The 18,142-nt window shown below is 40.9% G+C and overlaps 1 protein-coding gene across 1 annotated transcript; it reads left to right on the top strand.

The window, feature by feature from the left end:
* The first annotated feature begins 180 nt into the window (after positions 1 to 180).
* CHCHD4 (coiled-coil-helix-coiled-coil-helix domain containing 4) lies at positions 181 to 8,257 on the top strand. The gene is made up of 3 exons (XM_084269748.1): positions 181 to 243; positions 2,156 to 2,254; positions 7,158 to 8,257. Exons 1-3 carry the CDS (start codon positions 222 to 224, stop codon positions 7,451 to 7,453), a joined length of 417 nt encoding a protein of 138 aa, XP_084125874.1. The 5' UTR covers positions 181 to 221; the 3' UTR covers positions 7,454 to 8,257.
* The last annotated feature ends 9,885 nt before the right edge of the window (positions 8,258 to 18,142 follow it).

The raw sequence follows: 18,142 nt of genomic DNA, 5'->3' as shown, positions 1-18,142 counted from the left end.
GGATCTGGTTGTTCCCTCCCTCGGGTCGCGGTCGGCAGGAGGTGCGTCAGCGGTCGCCGGCGGGCAGGGAAGGCGCTTCCGGAGGCGGGAGGTCATAGCGTGGAGCGGCGCGCCGCTGCCCGTTGCTGCGGCGGTGGCGGAGGCCGTGCGGAGGGGGCGGCGGGGTGCCGGCGGGGTTCAGTCAGCGCGCGCTGCGGGGGATAGCACCGGACGGCTCCGCCATGTCCTACTGCCGGCAGGAAGGTGCGCACGGGTGTCATCCCAATGTCACGCCGCCAGGACGGGACGAGCGGGCTCGCCGGGGGGCGGCCGCGCGCCCACCGCAGCTCGGGGAGGGAAGGTGCAGCCGGGGGGTGGGAAAAGAGGCGCGAAGCCGCCTGTGGCCGTGCGGCGGGGGAAGGGCTGCCTTGGCTCTCTCCTCAGACCTTTCTCCTCGTGGTGGGCGGGAAGCCGCGGCGGGGCGGTTGGCCAAGAGGCGGGAGAGGGCGCTTAGGGCCTCCGCCGCTCGGTGGGCCGGCCTGCGCTGCGGGGGCCGCCGCCGGTGATGGCCGGTGGGTGCCGGCTCCCGGCTGCGCCCCGGGGCGAGGCGCTGCGGGGGACGCGCGTCCCGGCGGCAGGTAGGGAGTGCCGGCGCGCGTGTGGCGATTCAAACACCCACGGTGAACGGCCAGAGCTGGGCGTGTGCGCACCTCCCGGCTGTGACTTCAGCTCCCCGGGCTCCGCTGCGGCGTGGCTGAGGCGTGCGGGCACCTCCCGCCGCGGCGCGGAACGGTGTCCTCCCGCAGGGCGGGAATTCCGAGCGGCTCAGCTCGGGTGGCCGGGGGACAGGTGGGCAGCCTGCGAGCCTTATGTTCCTGTCCCGGTACAAGGCGTTGTGGTGTTAGCAGACATGGCCGCTCCCTATCCCGGAGGATGTATTCCTCCCTTCCCTCCTTCATAAAGTTCCGAACTGGGTGGAAAAGCCGTTCGGTAGTTCTTAATGCCGCTTTATAAACTTTGGCACACAGAATGTCTCTTGTAAACTGGTGAGGTGCGGACCTCTTTGTGTTATGTCTTTATTTGACACCTTGAAGCTCTGCAAGGTCTGCAGGCTGTGATATGGCATCTTAGCAAATCACGGTGGCAGGGTGAGAGTTCCTGTGTTTCTAGGCTCTTACGTAAAAGAAACGGCCGGGCGTTGTGCATTGCAAAGTTTGCTGGAGTACAACGCAGAGCTGACAGAAAGCTCTCCCCTTATAAAGGCTTTAGTTGTGTGTCTGTCTCTGGCGCGGTTAAATGCGCATTGCTTGCAGGGTAGAGGGAGTTGCTAAAACATCTGCTAGTTGAGGTCACATTGAGGGGCAAGAAGATATTAATTTCTAATATGCTGAGTCACTTTAGTGGCCTTTATGAATTTGGAGAATGAAAGGATGTTTTTGAGGAACTTACCCATTTTTTCCCCTCGATCAATACAGAGTTTTGTGTTCTGATCAGTTAGCTGGGGTTTTGTTTTCTGCTTGTGTCTGCTTCAGTGTTTCTTATAGTTTTACAAGTCCTGAGAAAACTACTCCTGTTTCCAGGCAAGCCTTCTTCCAACTCTATATAACTTTTCTTAAATCAGGGGTAGAAAGGACACTGTTGTTATTCTGCCCTTGGTAATGTTCACTGCACCTTTTCAATATAGTTGGTTCTACACTGTTATGAAGCTCTTCATTATTTAATTCAGATAATTACTGTAAAATATTACACCAGTCTTTAATAGAGAGTATTCTTATTAATAATTTTCCTACTGAACTCTTTCCTGTAATTCAATTTAGTTTTTCTTTCACAGTTCATTTTTTTGTTGTTTTTTTTTTTTGTCTAACTCATCTGTGTGAGTCCTGGTAACAGTAGATTGAGCCCGTTATAAAACAGCTTTTTAAATTCACAGTTCAGTGATCTGCAACAGTATGTTGCTGTGAAAACTGTAACTTTAGAAGAATAGAATTTCACTTGTGTGTGTGTGTGTTCCTCTGGAGCAACAACTGTTCTAATTGAAGGTGATTAAGAAGTTCAACAGAATGCATTCACTATTAACATGTTTAACATCTCATTATCTTGTGGTGTTCAGCAGCTTTGTAACTAACTCCTGTCTCAGCTTTCTCTGAAATTTTGCTTGTTGTTTCCTATATGGTAGGAAAAGACAGAATTATATTTGCAACCAAGGAGGACCACGAGACACCAAGCAGTGCTGAGCTGGTTGCAGACGACCCAGATGATCCTTATGAAGAACAAGGTTAGTAATAGGTGGAAGTGAGGAGTGATGCAGCAAGCACATCACATTCTATCAATCTTAAAAAACCTAACGAACAAACCCATTGTATGAAGTAGGAAGAAATTAGTAATAAATGTTTAAAGACTATGGGCAGGTGGTTATTTAGTAGATAAACAGGACGTCACAAATAACGTGTTTTCCTCTTGGTGGGGCTTTTGTATGCTTCTAATGATCTTTCAAAGTGGCCTGTTCCAATATGTTACTTGAAGGCTTAGTTTCAGTTAGTAGCCAGAGATATCCATGAAAAACCTTCCTTTCCTTTTATTAAAGTTAAAACTTAACCAGTGAAAATTATAGTTGTTTCTTCACGATTTTAAATGGCAAAGTGCAGTTTTTAGAGAAGGTGAAGTGAGTTACGTACCGCTGTCACTGGTGTGAGTTGCTTACTGGCCTGTGTAGCAGAAGTTGCCTAATTTGGCAGTCTCAATATCTGGTTTAATACAAATTCTACCTTGCTAATCCTGTACTACACTAGTAGCAATATAATCAATAACTAGTAGTAATATCTTCCAGTGGCACGTGATAGGTGTTATGGTTTTGCTCCAGTTGGCAGCTAAGCTCCACGGAGCAGATTGCTCATTCCCTTCCTCTTGGTGGGATGGGGGAAAGAATCACAAGAGTGAAAATGAGAAAATCTCATGAGTTGAGGTAAAAGTAAGGCAAAACCCATGTATGCAAGCAAAGCAAACCAAGGAATTAATTCACCACTTCCCCCAGCTTTCTATGCTGAGCATGACATCATATGGTATGGAATACCCCTTTGGTCATTGGGGTCAGCTGTCCCAGCTGTGTCCCTTCCCAGCTCCTTGTGCACCCCCAGACTACTTGCTGGTGGGGTGGTGTGAGGAGCAGAACAGCCCTTGGCTGTAGCAGTAATGAAAACATCCCTGTGTTACCAGCACTGTTTTCAGCATAAATCCAAAACACAGCCCCATACTATTCCATCCAAAACCAGAACACAGGTAAACTCAAATTAACTCTGTTTCCAGTGAAGGTGTAATTTAAAGTTTTCAGTGACAATTACAGCTCTTACATTAAGTAGATGTAACCTGCAAACAGAAATTTAAGAGCTCAGAGTATTTCTGAGATCAAGGCTTCTAATAATTGCACAGAGCATGTTTTAAGTTGTTCCTAATGAGTAAATGAAATAATCTTATAGTGATCAGATACTTGCTGCCCTAGGTTAATAAAGAGTCATCGACCTCTGTGCGTTTGGGTTTCTTTCCTAATAGCCTTCATGCTTACAGGCCTTTTAGCCCCTTCACTTTGTGAAGTGATCTCATTGCTTTCAGTTCAGCTGAGATTGAAGTAAATTCTTCACCTTTGAAAAAAAAATATATATTAGAAAGAAAAGGTTATGCGAGTGGCTCAGCGACCTTTAGAGGGCAGCATTTGAGCACAGTTCAGCAGCTGGAGCGCACAGGGTGGCTTTGTTACTGGTAGGGTCTGCAGGTTAATTGGAACTGTATCTTCCTCGGTCACCGAAATAACTTTTCATACATAGATTTGTGTTAGAATGACTTTGTGTTTACTTGCATATCTTGGCTTCATTATGACTGGATGTAATCAGTAGATATATATATATATAAAGGTTTTGCTTGTCAGCAGTCATGAGTCCATTCAGTTTTGTAATGACCCAAATGATAGAAATGGTGATAGAATTTCAATTTCAGAAAGATGGTTAAAAACAATTATATCTGTTACTGCCTTGACCAGGATGGAAGATGGGACGTACAAATGAGTTGTGTAAAGTAATTCTTTCTTAGGTGGAAAATAGTGTCTGAGCAGAGCTCATTTTTAAGTGTTTACTCCTGTGAGTATGCTGTGTGGAAGTAAAACAAAATCAGATTTTTTTAACTCCTGTCTCAGGCAAATTTAAAATCTGTTACCAGTTTCTTAACTGAAGAGTTCACAGTCTCTAACGATCAGAACATGAAATTGAGCTCCCCATTCCTTTTCTGTGGCCTGTAGCTGTCTGTTTCCTCTAAAAAAATGGAGAGTAAAGTAAAGCAAAGAAAGATAGTTTTTGTGGATCCTGCATCTGGAGAACATGTAAAACATTGGAGCTTTTATTATTCACTCAACTGTTAAGTCACTGTGTGTGGTGTACAGCTAAACAACGTAGCTTGCTGTTTAGCTAAGTAAAGTTGTGAATGCATTCTGCATTGATGTTGTATGGGGCTGTTTACAGTTCACCTGTCTTCCCTCCCTACATTCGTGGTCTCTGGTGATAATATTCTGATAGTAAAAGGTGTCTAGCAGCAATATGTGGATACGTATTGATCCTGTGACTGGGCATCTGTTTTCACACTTCCTTTTAAGAGAAAAGGGAAGGTACTTGGCTCAAATCCAGCATAATAGAGAGACATACTACAAATGCTTAGAATGTGAGCATAGAAGACAATTCTCTTGGTACCTCTAAAGAGGGGATTCTCTTTCTTCTATCTCATGATCTCTGCCCCAAAAGTTGGAGAAGGACTGTGTACAAGGGCAGGTAGTGATAGGGCAGGAGGTAATAAATGTCCCCTCCTTCAGGTTAAGAACATTCATATTGGATACTAGGAAAAAATTCATCCTCCTAGGGTGAGGAGGACCCAACACAGGGTGCCCAGAGAAGCTGTAGCTGCCCCTGGATTCCTGGCAGGGTTCAAAGCCAGGTTGGATGGGGCATTGGGCACCCTGGGCTAGTGGAAGGTATCCCTGTCCATGGCAAGGGGGTGGAACTAGAGGATCTTTGATATCCCTTCCAACCTAAACCATTCTATGAAATTATTCTTTTTCTGATTGTACAAATACCACAAGTGTATTGTCTTGTGCCATATATTTGGGTAATAAGCTAGCTAAGATTAAGAGACGCCTTCTCCTTGTTTAAATGCCATATTAACTGATTCCTCTTATGTGTATGCTGCTGGATGTGGAAAGGCCATACTGAGGAGAGGCAGTGAGGGTGGTTTTTTTTTTTTCCCTAGCAAACCTGTATTTACAGAATCTTAGATCACTTCCTAAACTGTAGAGCAGGGAAGGAAACAGAAAGCCAGAAGCTAGTTATGTCAGAAACACCTTACAGTGTGAAAATATCTGTGATTCAAAATGTGAAAGTCTGTAAACACTGTTTAAATACAGTTTAAAAGTTTGAGTTGTGTTCTTTTAGATATTTGTGGGGGGAGTTTTGTGTGTGTCTTGGCATGTGGTGAGTTACTATCATGTTTTAAGTGTTCTCTGAAAACTCACTTGAATAATTTTGGGCTACAATGCATCAGATCACAGCAGAGAAACAATTGACATAGAATGCAGCTGCATCGAATTGGGAGTGAAATTTGTGGGTAGGAGACATGGGCAAAACACTGAAACATGTTGAAGTACAGAAGCTTTGGCTCAGGTTTTTTTTTATTTAAAAGAAAATAGGAAAGGGCTTTGCAGTACATAAGGTAACATGCAGACTTTTCTAATATAGCTTCTACTTTGGATAGAAGACTTAGGTTTACAATGTTCAACTTCCGTGGCATCATTTAACTAGAATTACTTTTTTCATCTTTTCTGCTGTGCATTACACAGAACAGCCACCTCTGGGAAAGAATATTGATTTATGCCATAAAAGAATTCAGGCTTTTGCTTCATCTAAGGAAACTTGAGGAATGATCAGATGTGCAGGGCTGGCTTTGCCTGATGATGTCCCTTTCAATCCTGCTTCCTGTGTGTCTGTCACCTTACACTGTGAATCATTGGCAGACAAGCTTTTTATTAGAATGCTTGTCATATAACAAGGAAGAAACTTTTCTTAGAACAAAAGTGGGACTTCACTACAGCAAGTACAAAGACAGATGTTGACATCCCATGATACTAGTAGATTCCATGAGCTAAGACAGATATGGTTGTGTGATGTCAGCAATCATTGCTAACACAAGCCTTGATCTGCTATAATGGAAACAGGGTTGTTTTTTCTTACCTAAGCACAGGGTCAAGTACATTATAACCCACTAGATCAGTGTGGTTCAGACTGCATTTGACAGTAGTTTGAATTCAATTTTAATTAAAAATAGTTTAGGGACTGTGATGAATGTAATCTGTTTCGCTGTTAATTGTGTTCTAAGCTAGCTGATGCACTACCTCATTGAAGCATGCATTCTGCCACACTGACCAGTGTGGAAATGTTTGCCTTTTTCAACTGCATTTTTTGGTTGTTTTTTTTTTTTTAAAGCATGGTTTCTCTGCATATAAGATGTGAAACTGATACTATTTCAGTGATCACATAGGTGCAAAACCATTCTCTTATGTGATAAACAAGAATGTATTGTTTCTATGTAGCTTATATTGCTAAAATTTGCATGCTTCCAAGGCAATTATGGTTCTAAAAGGAATAATTTTAAGTTTATTCTTAAATTTGTAATATTTTTGAAGTATTAGAAAAGTGACTGTTTAAAATGACCGGTTGCTATTAGTGAAGAGGAATGTAGGACTTCCAACTAGTTTACAAAGCAAGTCATACTACTTCTACATTGAATGATCAACATCTTTCTGCTTTATGTCATCCTTGGCAATTGGGAATCTGGCACCAGCCATGCAATTCCCTGTCTCAAAGTTCTGCTTTTCCTCTAGGTATCTAAAGATGCCATGATGAACTGGACTAGATATTCCCTCTTCTCAGTACAGTCGTTTTTAATCTCACTTCTGCCCAGTGAAAGATCGTACAGGTCAGAGAGAGAAACACACTGGCCAGGAAGCAAAAGGTGTTTAGCACCCTTGAAGGTACAGAACCAATGCCATTGCTAGTGCTTCAGTTTAGACCTTCAACCTAGCAGCTTTCACTGAAGGAAATCAATCTTTGGAAGGAGCGCTTAACTTTTCTTCTCTCTTGTTTGTTCAGGATTGATATTGCCCAATGGAGATATCAATTGGAATTGCCCGTGTCTGGGTGGAATGGCTAGTGGTCCCTGTGGGGAACAGTTCAAGTCAGCCTTTTCTTGTTTCCACTATAGCACAGAAGAAATAAAGGGATCAGACTGTGTGGACCAATTCCGTGCCATGCAGGAATGCATGCAAAAATACCCAGATCTTTACCCTCAAGAGGATGAAAATGAAGAAAATGAGAAGTCAAGCAAAGATTTGGAAGCTACTCCCAAAGAAGCCTCTGCTGCCAAAGAGGAGAAGCGGTCTAGCTAATGAAGATGCAAGGAGGCCGTTGTCTCCATTTCTCGTTTTCAGAGATGTGGACTTTTGCAATATGTCTGTCTTTGGAGTCTTCAGGAAATGTTTGAGCGTTGTTCTGTACACTGTATCATAGTAAATAATTTATTGCCGAAGGAGAAATCTCGGTGCTGCAGCCTTGCAAATAGTTACAGCAAAAAGAATGAGTATGTGTTGTGTAACCTGCAGAGTTAACACTTCAGCAGCTATTTCTTACCCTCAAGTTTTTGAGTTTTGACTTGAATAATGTCTTTAAATAGATTCAGCTTTCAACTAAAATTCCACTAGCACACCAGGTCTGCCTTCATTTCACTATGTTCTGATCAACAGCTGCTCTCTTTTAATGTATTCTGTTCTATTAATAGAAATTACCATAAATGATTGCTTTTCCTCAAAGATTTTTTTTTTTCCAGTGTGATGTGGGACACTGAAATTGGCCTAAATCTAGAGTTTATAAAATAATTTGAATGGTGTTCTTAGATTGTTTGTGTTTTGCTACCAGCATCAGGTAACTGTTGAAATGTATATCCTCATTTACTTACTGTGATGGCTTTTGCATTTTTAAAAACAGTAAGTTGTGAAAGCACTGATAAAGATTAATGGAAAGAATGTTGTTCACTGGCTTTTCTTTGTGATCCTTTAGTACCTGTTCCTTTGGTGTATAGACAGGCTCTTGTAAAAAACTCTGAGAATCCAATGAAAATGTTACGTAGTGTAATGATCTCGAAACAGATACTGTGACTGAAGTGCATATTAAAAAGCAAATACTTTTTACCTTCATTGAAAGCTTCTGTTTCTGTGGTGTTTTTTGGATTTGAAATACTGTTCTGCACTGTAAGCAGACTTTGAATTTATGGCCTATGAAGATCAGTTGCTCCAACTTGTCAGATTTTTATTCTTGTCCCATTTTCTCCTCAGACCTAGGCAGGAAGGCATATAAAGCGTTTTAAGGAGAGATGGTAGTCTGTGGATCGTGAACCAGCACTACAGAGGGCCTGAATAGCTGTTAAAATATTTGAAAATTGCATTGTTTTTCTTTCCTAGGAAAAACTAGGCTGTGAGAATTGTATTATAAAGAACAAATGATACCTGTGGCTTCAGTAACTGTTTATTGCAGGATTGTTTGCGTGTGTTGGTTTTTTCTTCTCTTCTTATGCATTGGTTAACTTAAAGCATCAAAAGTTGTAGTGGCAGTAATGCAGGACACTAAGTTAAACGCTTGCCTGGGTCAGCAGCAGTTTTGAGTGCTCAGCTGCACTGCTTCCATAGAATGCTTTGGTATCTTCTTATTAAAATTATTTCATTGATGGTGGTGATGCTCCTGAAGCTTCGAGTGGAATTTCTGTTAAGCTTTACAGTGTCTTTGAGCTGTTTACATTTCAGTGCAGCTGTTTGATCCTCAAAAAAAAATTGTAGGCAGTTCCGAGGGCATGGGTAGCAGGTACTCTTAGCCTGGGTTTGCTTTTAAGAGAAACAGAGTGTGACAGAGCTGCTCAGTGTGACTCTTTCAGGCACAGTAAGACAAATGCCAAGTGAACCTGAGTAAATGGGCACAAAAGCAGCAGTGATAAACCTTGGCTCATAGGCAATCGGACCATGAAAATGAAATCTCTGGCAATCAGATAAACACTGGGCACCAAATTTGGAGAAAAAAATCACATGTGCTGAAGCTTTTGGTTGTTCAAATGGAAATCACATGCATTATTTGTGAAGAAGCAAGAGCTGTTTGTGAAGGGGTGCTCTGTTCTAAGAAGGGTTTGCTTTTGTTCCTTTTTTACTGCTGTACTTTTCTTTCTCACGTTTCCTCAATGCTTCACCTTGGTTTGGATTTATCCTCTGTAACAGTACTTAGAGCATCTGTGTACAGAACACAAAATGCAAGAATACTGGTCCTACAGTAGCCTGGGGCCTCAACCTGATACTGACAGAACTTGGAGCGTATCATCTAATATATTTGGAGGTGTTTAGGATGGAGTTGTTTGTTTCAGACTCTGCTGTGGCTTGGTAACCTGTTGTGCTAGATACAGTACAGTGTGGAGTATTCACAAGAATTACATTGAAAACCACTATGTCATGTGAGATGCTTTGAGAAAGGAAGTCGTAGCTCTAATCCTTTGTGGAAATTGTCACTTTCTTTTCCTCCTATCCTTGTCAAATTAGAAACCAGCACGACTGCCATCACTTCACTGCGTTTACATTCTGGGTAATCCCTTAAAAGTGGAAATGATGTAACTTGGACTAAAAAGAATAAAAATCAAGTCTCTTTCATTCTTCTCACCTGATCTTCCCTCCCTGCTTCTATGACTGCAGTGAGTGCCAGCCTGTTCTATTTTAGACTCATCTTTTTTTTTTTTTTCCCACCATTACAAACCTAAAATAGATTTGCATGGGAAGCAATTAGGGACTGTATGTTTGAGACAAGTCCTGTTTCCTGTTTCAGTTCTTGAAGTACACCTCCTGGTGTGGAATTTGTATTTTGCTGTGTTAAAAGAAGTGGAATGCAATCAGACGTCTTTCTGGATTTGAAGTTTGTGACAAGCATGTAGTTGAGTGAAAGATGAGGCATTTGAAGGTGGGTCAATAGTAAACATGTATTGCCACTTCCTTGAAGGTAGAGAGAAGGTAGTCAGTGTGGATGCTGCAGCTGAGTTTGATGATGCAATTTTAGGGTCAAATTGTCTTGACCATTATATATCCCTTGAAAGTATTACAGAACTTTCATGGAGATTTCTTTTCCATATCTAGTGGTAGATTTGTTCGTAACTTTAGATGAACAGCAAAAAATACATTGTAATGTCTTTTTTTGCCGTATGAACTCCTGCAGTTTTCTAACTCCCTGCTTCTGTTATGTTTCCCAGCATTAGCTTTGCATACATGATTTTCCTCTTATAGTTGCATGCTCTCATTTTAAATCTAAAACCAGGCAGTGGTTATTTTAGTACATAATAAAGATGATAAAACGATCCCTAGCAATATATGGCAAGCTTGTCAAATGAGCAGATGATCAGTTGCATTTTTACTGTGGATACAAAACTTAGAGCTGGGTGTTGCTGTCATGTTCCAATGTGTTTCTTATTTTCTGGATAAATCATGCCTTGGTTCTCTATCTGTCATGAGTGAGCTGATTCTTTGGGGGGTGGGGGGAGTAGTACATCTGAATGTTTTTGAGAAATTGCTCTTGGGGAGTCGTTTTGTAACGAGTTTATGCATGGTGTATTAGGTGCTTTTGTGTGTCAAGTCAAAAGTAGTCATTGATGGGGAGAAGGGTTTCCTTACAGGATAATGCTTTGCAATTCTGTGCCTTTTAGTTGATCTCTGTCATAAAAACTGATGTGCTGTTTATTACAATTTAGCCAAGAGGTACTGCTAATGAGGCATAAAACACTTCTAAATGTAATAGAATATGTTAATACAAATTACTTAGCCCAAACAGCAACATGCAGATATAATCCCTGTTGGAATTTATCCGTTTTCAGAATAAAAAGAGATGGTCTTAATTGTATTCATCCTACACAGCCTTTTACCAGTGCCTCTGCAGTGCTGCCTTGTACAGCACTGCTATGTAGTAGTTATTTTTTTTCAGTTTTAATCATTCTTCTTCAATTGTTGCACCCCCTTGCAATTCTGGAGTTCACGTGGTGGTAAAAACAGCCATAGCTTTGAAGGCTGGGATCTGATGGAGGCCACAAATTCACATGTAATTTGTGATAACCTGTTTGTTAGGATGGAGGTGTTCCTGCAATCAAATTAAACTCGAATCCGTGGAGCATGTGTCGCATCTCCTCATGAGGATAAAGATTGCCAATAAAACCTGTGTCTTACAGGTGAATGTTTTAACATAAAATATGTTCTAGAATGTAGTTAACTAGTGAAAAATGGGTGAAATTGCATTTTCAGAATGTGTTAAAAAGCTACTTGTTTTTTTCTGTATTTCTCTGTGGTACAGCCTACCTGCATTTCAAAGACTTAACTTGTGGTTTGTAACTTTCCTAGAGACTTGACCTTGCTTCAAGTGCAAAAATGACCTTTTTTTTACATTCTTCCCTGCAGCAGGAATGATGTACACAAGGTTTTCTAGAGGGAGATGTGTATCTTGCATTTTATTCTAAGGATAGTTAGATCTGGGGATCTAGCAGGGCTGTGTTGGAAACTAGATCCATATCGTGGGCAGTTCTTACTGAGAATGTCCTTGTTAAACCTTCCAGGGATGTCTCCTGTTCATCTGAGGCACTTATCTGATCTCGCCTCAATGAATCTCTTTGAGGAAAGTTGTTACCTTAATAGGTAGAACCTACTTTCTTATTCCTAGGGAAGAAAAAAAGGATATTATATGCTTCTTAGACTCTTGTTTAACTTCTCATTAAAATTCTAGCAGTGTTAGTGTGGGACAGTGTTGAGAAGCTACCAGCAGTTTGTCATTTATTCTTAATCAGGTCTATTCATTGGACATGACTTCATTTTGTTGCAGCACCAGCCTGTCTGCAGTTGGTTTTCAACTACTTTTAACCCTCTGGAGCGGATGTTTCGTTAGGGATACTGAGAACTTGAGAGAAGACCCACCCAATAGAGGAAGAATAGAGAAGTACAGGAATGATTATAACACTAATGTGTTAATTCTTTCCCTGTTGTTGCAAGTTAGGACCTGATATGGTTCTGGAACAGCCTTTTCATACGTTTTGATCTGCTGAAAGTAGTCCTTTACAACGCACTGAAATGCTTAGAATATTGCTGAATTTTCTGCCATTTGCTAATTTAATTGAAATTATTAAATACTTTGCCCTGCTTGTGTAGACTGCAGCATTTGCTGCTTGATAAACAAAAAGCTGCTTTTTGTAGTTCAAGGAAAGTAAACTGAAGGTGGAAAGTTTCACCTAGTGATGTCAGGAGTGGAATGTATGGCCATGGATGCTTAATGTAAGGCTGTGATTTTTTTCCTATCACTGACTTTCTGCAAGAATCCTTGGACTTTTCCTTTATTTCTTTTTTTGTGTGTGTGTTTCCTCCAGTGAATTCCATGTTCTTAACATAAACTATAGTCACCAGCCTGAATGTGTGTGTGTGTGTAAATCTCTAAAACAAGAAGAAATGTTTTTGCTGTTGGTTTTTTTGGGGGGAGGAGATTTTTAGTATTACAAAGAGCATATTACAAATCAGTATTGATGTATCTGTGAGCAGACAGCTCATGGAGGGCCTGTTATAGTCTAAACAAAGAGCACAGGAAGATCTGTAGTGGTTGCACATTGCAGATTAACCCAGATGCCACAACAATGATGTGAAGGATAAGTGGACATAGGATTTATTGTACCAGATCTGACAGGTCCAGTTGATCGGTTTCTGAAAGTGAAAAGTTCCTTATGCCTCCGAAGAAGGTGAAAGCACTCATAGGGTGCTGCATGGGAGAGGGGTGTTTGATTTTTCTACATCTGTTGTTTCTGCCTTTTTCTTGTTCTTAGGAGAGTGTTGCTCTCCCTGCCCTGGTCCCTTTTGCTTTCTATTTTGCCTCCTCCTCATATGCCCCCCAATACTAGTATTGCTTCCTTTTCTCCTCCAGCTAGTTGCATTTCTCCTTACAGGTGTCAGCTGTGTTCACTTACCTGGCCCAAAATGCCAGCATGCTTTCTCCTTGCAATGTAAAGAATTAAACTAATGGTTGGATCCAGCTGATTTTCTTTGGGTTTGACCCTCTATGGAACAAGCAAAGGCTGGCAGAATTTGATAGCTGGATGCCATGCTTGTTAACATTTCCCATGCTGTGTGCAAAGCTGCTGATTTACAGTTAGTCCAGTTGATAACCGTTATGTTTTTATATTGGGAGTGTGTACAGATGTTACTAATGTGTGCTAGCTGCACAGTTAGCAGTTGAAATATCCTCAGTGTTTGTGGTTTTTCTCATAAAAGCCATGTTACAAATGAATTGGAGTTAATATATTCAGAGCTAGACTCATGGTTTTTCAAATGCAGAAGAACAGAGGGCCTGAGAATCTGGACTAGAAGAACTTGTACTGTACATTGGGCTACGTTACTTGTCATGAAAACACAACACCTGACATGAAGCTACTGTCTAGTACCACTGCATAGGGACAGTCCTGGATCAAAAGTCTCTTTTAAGACTCAGACCTGTGTGTTTGATTCATCATAATGTTTCTCATCACTAAGCTGCAAGACAAAAGAATGATGGCAATATTTAATGTATCATTAATGTGTGAAGAATGACAAACAGGTCTTAGAGGTAAAGTTTTCTTAACAGAAGTGCACAAGTAGGGTGAGAACTTGTGCAGGGCCCTGAAGAGTAGATGCACCTATAATGTAGGGTTGCTTGGGCAAGTCTCTTATATACCAGCTTGATTTTAAATTCAGAGACTGACATGAGCAGACTTCCATGTACTTGCATTCTGAGAATTTAGAGCTAGAGCATCTTCCACCTGCCTGTTGTGTTTCTATTTTCATGCCTTGTGTCTCTCATATCAACCCTGTGTAAAGGAGGAGGTTTTGGACCAGTAAAGTATTTTTTTTAGACCACATTAGATCTCAAACCAGTAAAACTTCATGTGTCTATTTCTTAAGGGAATTAAGCACCTGCAAGTACCTACATGTAAAATGCTATTAATGTAAATTACCTGTACCTGTTTTGTGTTTTTAATCTAGGTGTTCTTATACCAAATGTACTTTTTTCTGGTAAGTTGCTCAGTAGAAAAATAACATTTATCATGGTTGCCTTATTAGCTAAATGCCTTTCTCCATTTGCCTGACTCTGTGCTAACACTGTCAAAGCAGGAACCTGATGTTTGGAATGTTTGTGGTTTATTAACTTTAAAAGAATTAATGTGCATGTGGTTTGAGGGTTGTATTGTTTACATTTTTTAAAATAGATCCCAAACCTCACATTAATATAAATGCCTGAGTATTTTAATTGAAGTTTTAAGTGCCCTCCCAAAAAAAAGTGCTACAACACATAGCAAATAACACACTGACTTTTCTGGGTCTGGGGGTCTTGAGGGACAACATGATGGGGATTATATCAGTTCAAAGAAAATTTACATTAGGATTAAGCAGCATGGAAAAATTATGAGACATGGTAAATGCTCCAGTACTCTATATAGTAGTGAGCCACCCTCAGAAGAGCAGTGCACAAAGGTTGAACATAGGTACTACTTAGCTGCTTGCAAAGAGCAGAAGCTGGAGAAGCATTAGTAGCATCATGTTGGTACACTGGAGTTAGGGCTCACAGTGGTTGTTTAATCATAGTACCACTAGTGTAGAAAAGACCTTTGAGATTATCAAGTCCAACTGTACCTGTCCACTACTAAACCATACCCCTGAGCACCTCATCCACCTGTCTTTTAAATATATCCAGGGATGGTGACTCAACTGACTCTACTCCTTTGATGCTTTGAGGGTCCACATTGCCAGAATGATCATGTGTTAATAGGCACACGGCTGCACCTTATCTATTTGGGTGCTATAAGATTGTTCATGTGGCTGTTTTAAAGACAGGTCTCATTTTGGACGTTCTGAAAGCAGGTGCTGAGCCACTTCTGTATTGGGCAAATACATCCTTTTTTCTACATTCATTATGTTACATAAGACACACAGCCACAGAGGGGATCATAAGGTATGAGATAACTTACACAGGCTTGCAAAATTCTTTTTTGGTACAGGACTATCATGCCTCCTGTGGTAGTTATTTTAACTTGTCTTGTTCTGAGTAGCAGCTTCTACTAGAAAGAAATTTGTCATCTTGTGCTGTCTCATGTTCATCTTCTTTTCAGGTACCTGAACACAATTTTATTTTTTTATTCTTTTCCAAAGGAAAGGTGATCACTTCAAACTTTCTGATCTCTTTGTTAACAGCTGTTCTAACTTGATCTACACAGTTAATTTCTACTTAGATGCTTGTTTTTGGACAGGCTACCTGTAGCACTGCAGAACAAAGAGATGGCATGTGGTAGCTCCATGTGAGCTGAAACTTTTCTTCAGCTCGGAGATACCTGATTAGCAGAAGTACTGATACCAACAAAAAGTCAACTTGCAGTGCTGACTTGCCCTAATGAGCTTTCATTTTTCACTTTCAAATTAAATTCCATGCTTATGGAATACCTGCTACTCTTGTAACACTGAACACAAGCTAGTGGCTGGAACAAAATGTGGAATGTTTTGAGCTGATAGACAGGTATGAAGTTTTGGCTATACTTGCCAAACGAGTGAGAAATTAGAAGGAGGAGGAGAAATTAGAGGAATATTTTTGGGTTTCCCCCATTCCACCTGCATTACACATTTCTCTAAAGTGTGTGTATGTATCACATGCTGTTGAGATATCTGAAAAGTGTGATACATCCATGGCCATCTTGTTTGCATACAGCTGTGTTTGCATTTGGTAGCTGTTAAGCACTGTATTGTAGCAGGCCCCAAGAGAACACACCAGGACATTAATATTCTTGTTCCAAGTAGTGTTTCTACTAGCAGTAGCTAGAAACACTTGTAAACGACCATGTCAAAGGAAAGGAGCTATGCAGATGTTTTCCCTCCCTGTAAAATCACCAATCTGGCACAAAAAGTGCAATGTGGGAGTTTGCTTTAATGCTTTACTGACTGTAAACCAAAATGGAATGTGATGGTTGTTAAATAAGATCCCCTGCAGGTAGAATGGCCTCTGTTGAGAAGCATGTGCCTCAGCTAAGCTCTAAACCTACACTTGAGTTTCCATTTATTCTGAGAGGCCCTTTGAGAACAGACTGTAAATTCACATACACATCTCTGGTGATATTTAAAGAGCACTAGTCAATCTTCTTGTTGTGAGACGATTTCTGGAGGTGGTAAAGAAAGCAGTTGCTATGCTCTCAATGTCCGTAAGCTGACGTTTCAAATTAAGCCAGATTCCTTGGTTAAAAAGTGTTTTATTGCATTAATTAAATGGCTTGTTGGAGATGCCACGCTGTTGGATACCACTTTAGGTAACAACAAATAAATAATGAAGTGAAAGTGGGAAAGAAATGGTAATGGAGGAGGGGAGACTTCATGGAAACAGGGGAGGAAGAAACACTTCTTATGCATTGTTGGGAGAAAAGTGGGGGGGTTATTTTGTAAATACCTGCCTGTCATCTATGTCCAAATGAGCTGTGGATTTGTCTGCTGTTAAACCAATATGAAGTTAAAAGGAAAACAGCAACAAACGGAATGAAAGACTGTTTTTTTCATGTTCCCAGTGATAAAGAGAACAAGCTGATGGCTTAAGCTGTAAACTGGGACTTCTATCGTTCTGCACGGTATTAGGTTTGTCTAGATACTCCATGTGCCAGTCAAACAGTGCTAAATGAAGATATTGCCTCTCTCCTGAGGGCATAAAAAATTTACAAAGATGCAAAAGTAGCATGTATGCATACTTTTTGCCACTGCAACCTGAAAGAATGGACTGATTTATTATAATTTTTGCATTACTTGGAGAAGGAATGTGCTCCAACCAGTTACACTTGATCATGAGCCTTTATAAACAGGGGATGCAGCTCTTAAACTACAGTTTCCTCAAAATGTTGTCTTAGGGAGTGACTTAGGTAGCTACTTCTTAGTTGTTGTAGAGGAGTGTAAAATTAATTTAGAGGGAATGCTTTTGCAGATCAGATCTATTTTTACCTAGAGTGCAGATGTTACCACTAATCTGGAGGGAAAAATAATCCTTGGCACAATGGGAAGGAAGCCTAGCTTCAGTATCCTAACCTGAAGTGTGACCAAGAGAAGTAAAGCTGAATGAAAGCACTAAGTGCAATCAAATACTGGTGGTTTTAGGCACAGTTCGAATAGCCAGGTTGCTTTCACAGAACTACAGCTACCTCATTTAATGCACAGTCCAGCTGAGCCGTTTACCTCCTCCTGCTTCTGCCTTGTAGCTTTTGTAGTGTTGCAATCTCAATGTTGGAACAGCTGCTAATTCCTCACCTGTATTGGCTCTGTCCTGGCATTAAGGCTTCTTAGCGGTAATTGCTGTGGAGTCTGTGTGGTACTACAGACTGAAGTACTACAGCAAAGAGCAAAATGCCCTTGGAGAGCAAGGGTTGGATTTGGAATCAAGTTTGAGCCAAGGTGGTTTCTGCAGGAGACCTCTGCACTAAGCGTTGATAGTAGCAATGGACATCTATGAAGAACCTTGTCCCAACATAACTCACATGTTAGTTGGTTTCTGTTCAGCAGCAGGATAATATTGCCTTCTAAAAAGCAACCCATTATATTGGCATAATTGCAGCCTGATGTTAAATCAATCTGTGCTCTTTTAAATAAGTATTATTTGTTGTGCTTATTTAGTATTATGCCACTTGTAAAGCTGAAAGGAATTGCTGCCTGTTAGTGGTCACTTACAAAGAAAACTACACCCAAGTAATGAATGCATTATGTAAGCAGCTTATATGTATTAATATCAGGCTCTGACTTGAAGTATGGAAACACTAATCCATATCTTTAGTTTTGCCTTGCAAAATTATTTTCTGGATGTGTGGAATTAGGCTCAAATTAAGAACTGACTTGCGACCTATGTATGATGCGCTAATTAAACTTGTATGATAAGGCTGTGCAGTTTTTGAGAGCCATAGTCATGTCCCAAGTTTCCTGTCTAAGCAGGTGAAAGGAGAAGGATGGTAAGTCTGCTCCCATCACTCCAGCTGGGAGCATGTTGAGTGG

The sequence above is a fragment of the Gallinula chloropus genome (genome assembly GCF_964237585.1).
Source record: "Gallinula chloropus genome assembly, chromosome: 12".
NCBI lineage: Eukaryota > Metazoa > Chordata > Aves > Gruiformes > Rallidae > Gallinula > Gallinula chloropus.
Note: the sequence above shows the minus strand (reverse complement) of the source record. Positions and strands in the feature narration are given on the sequence as shown.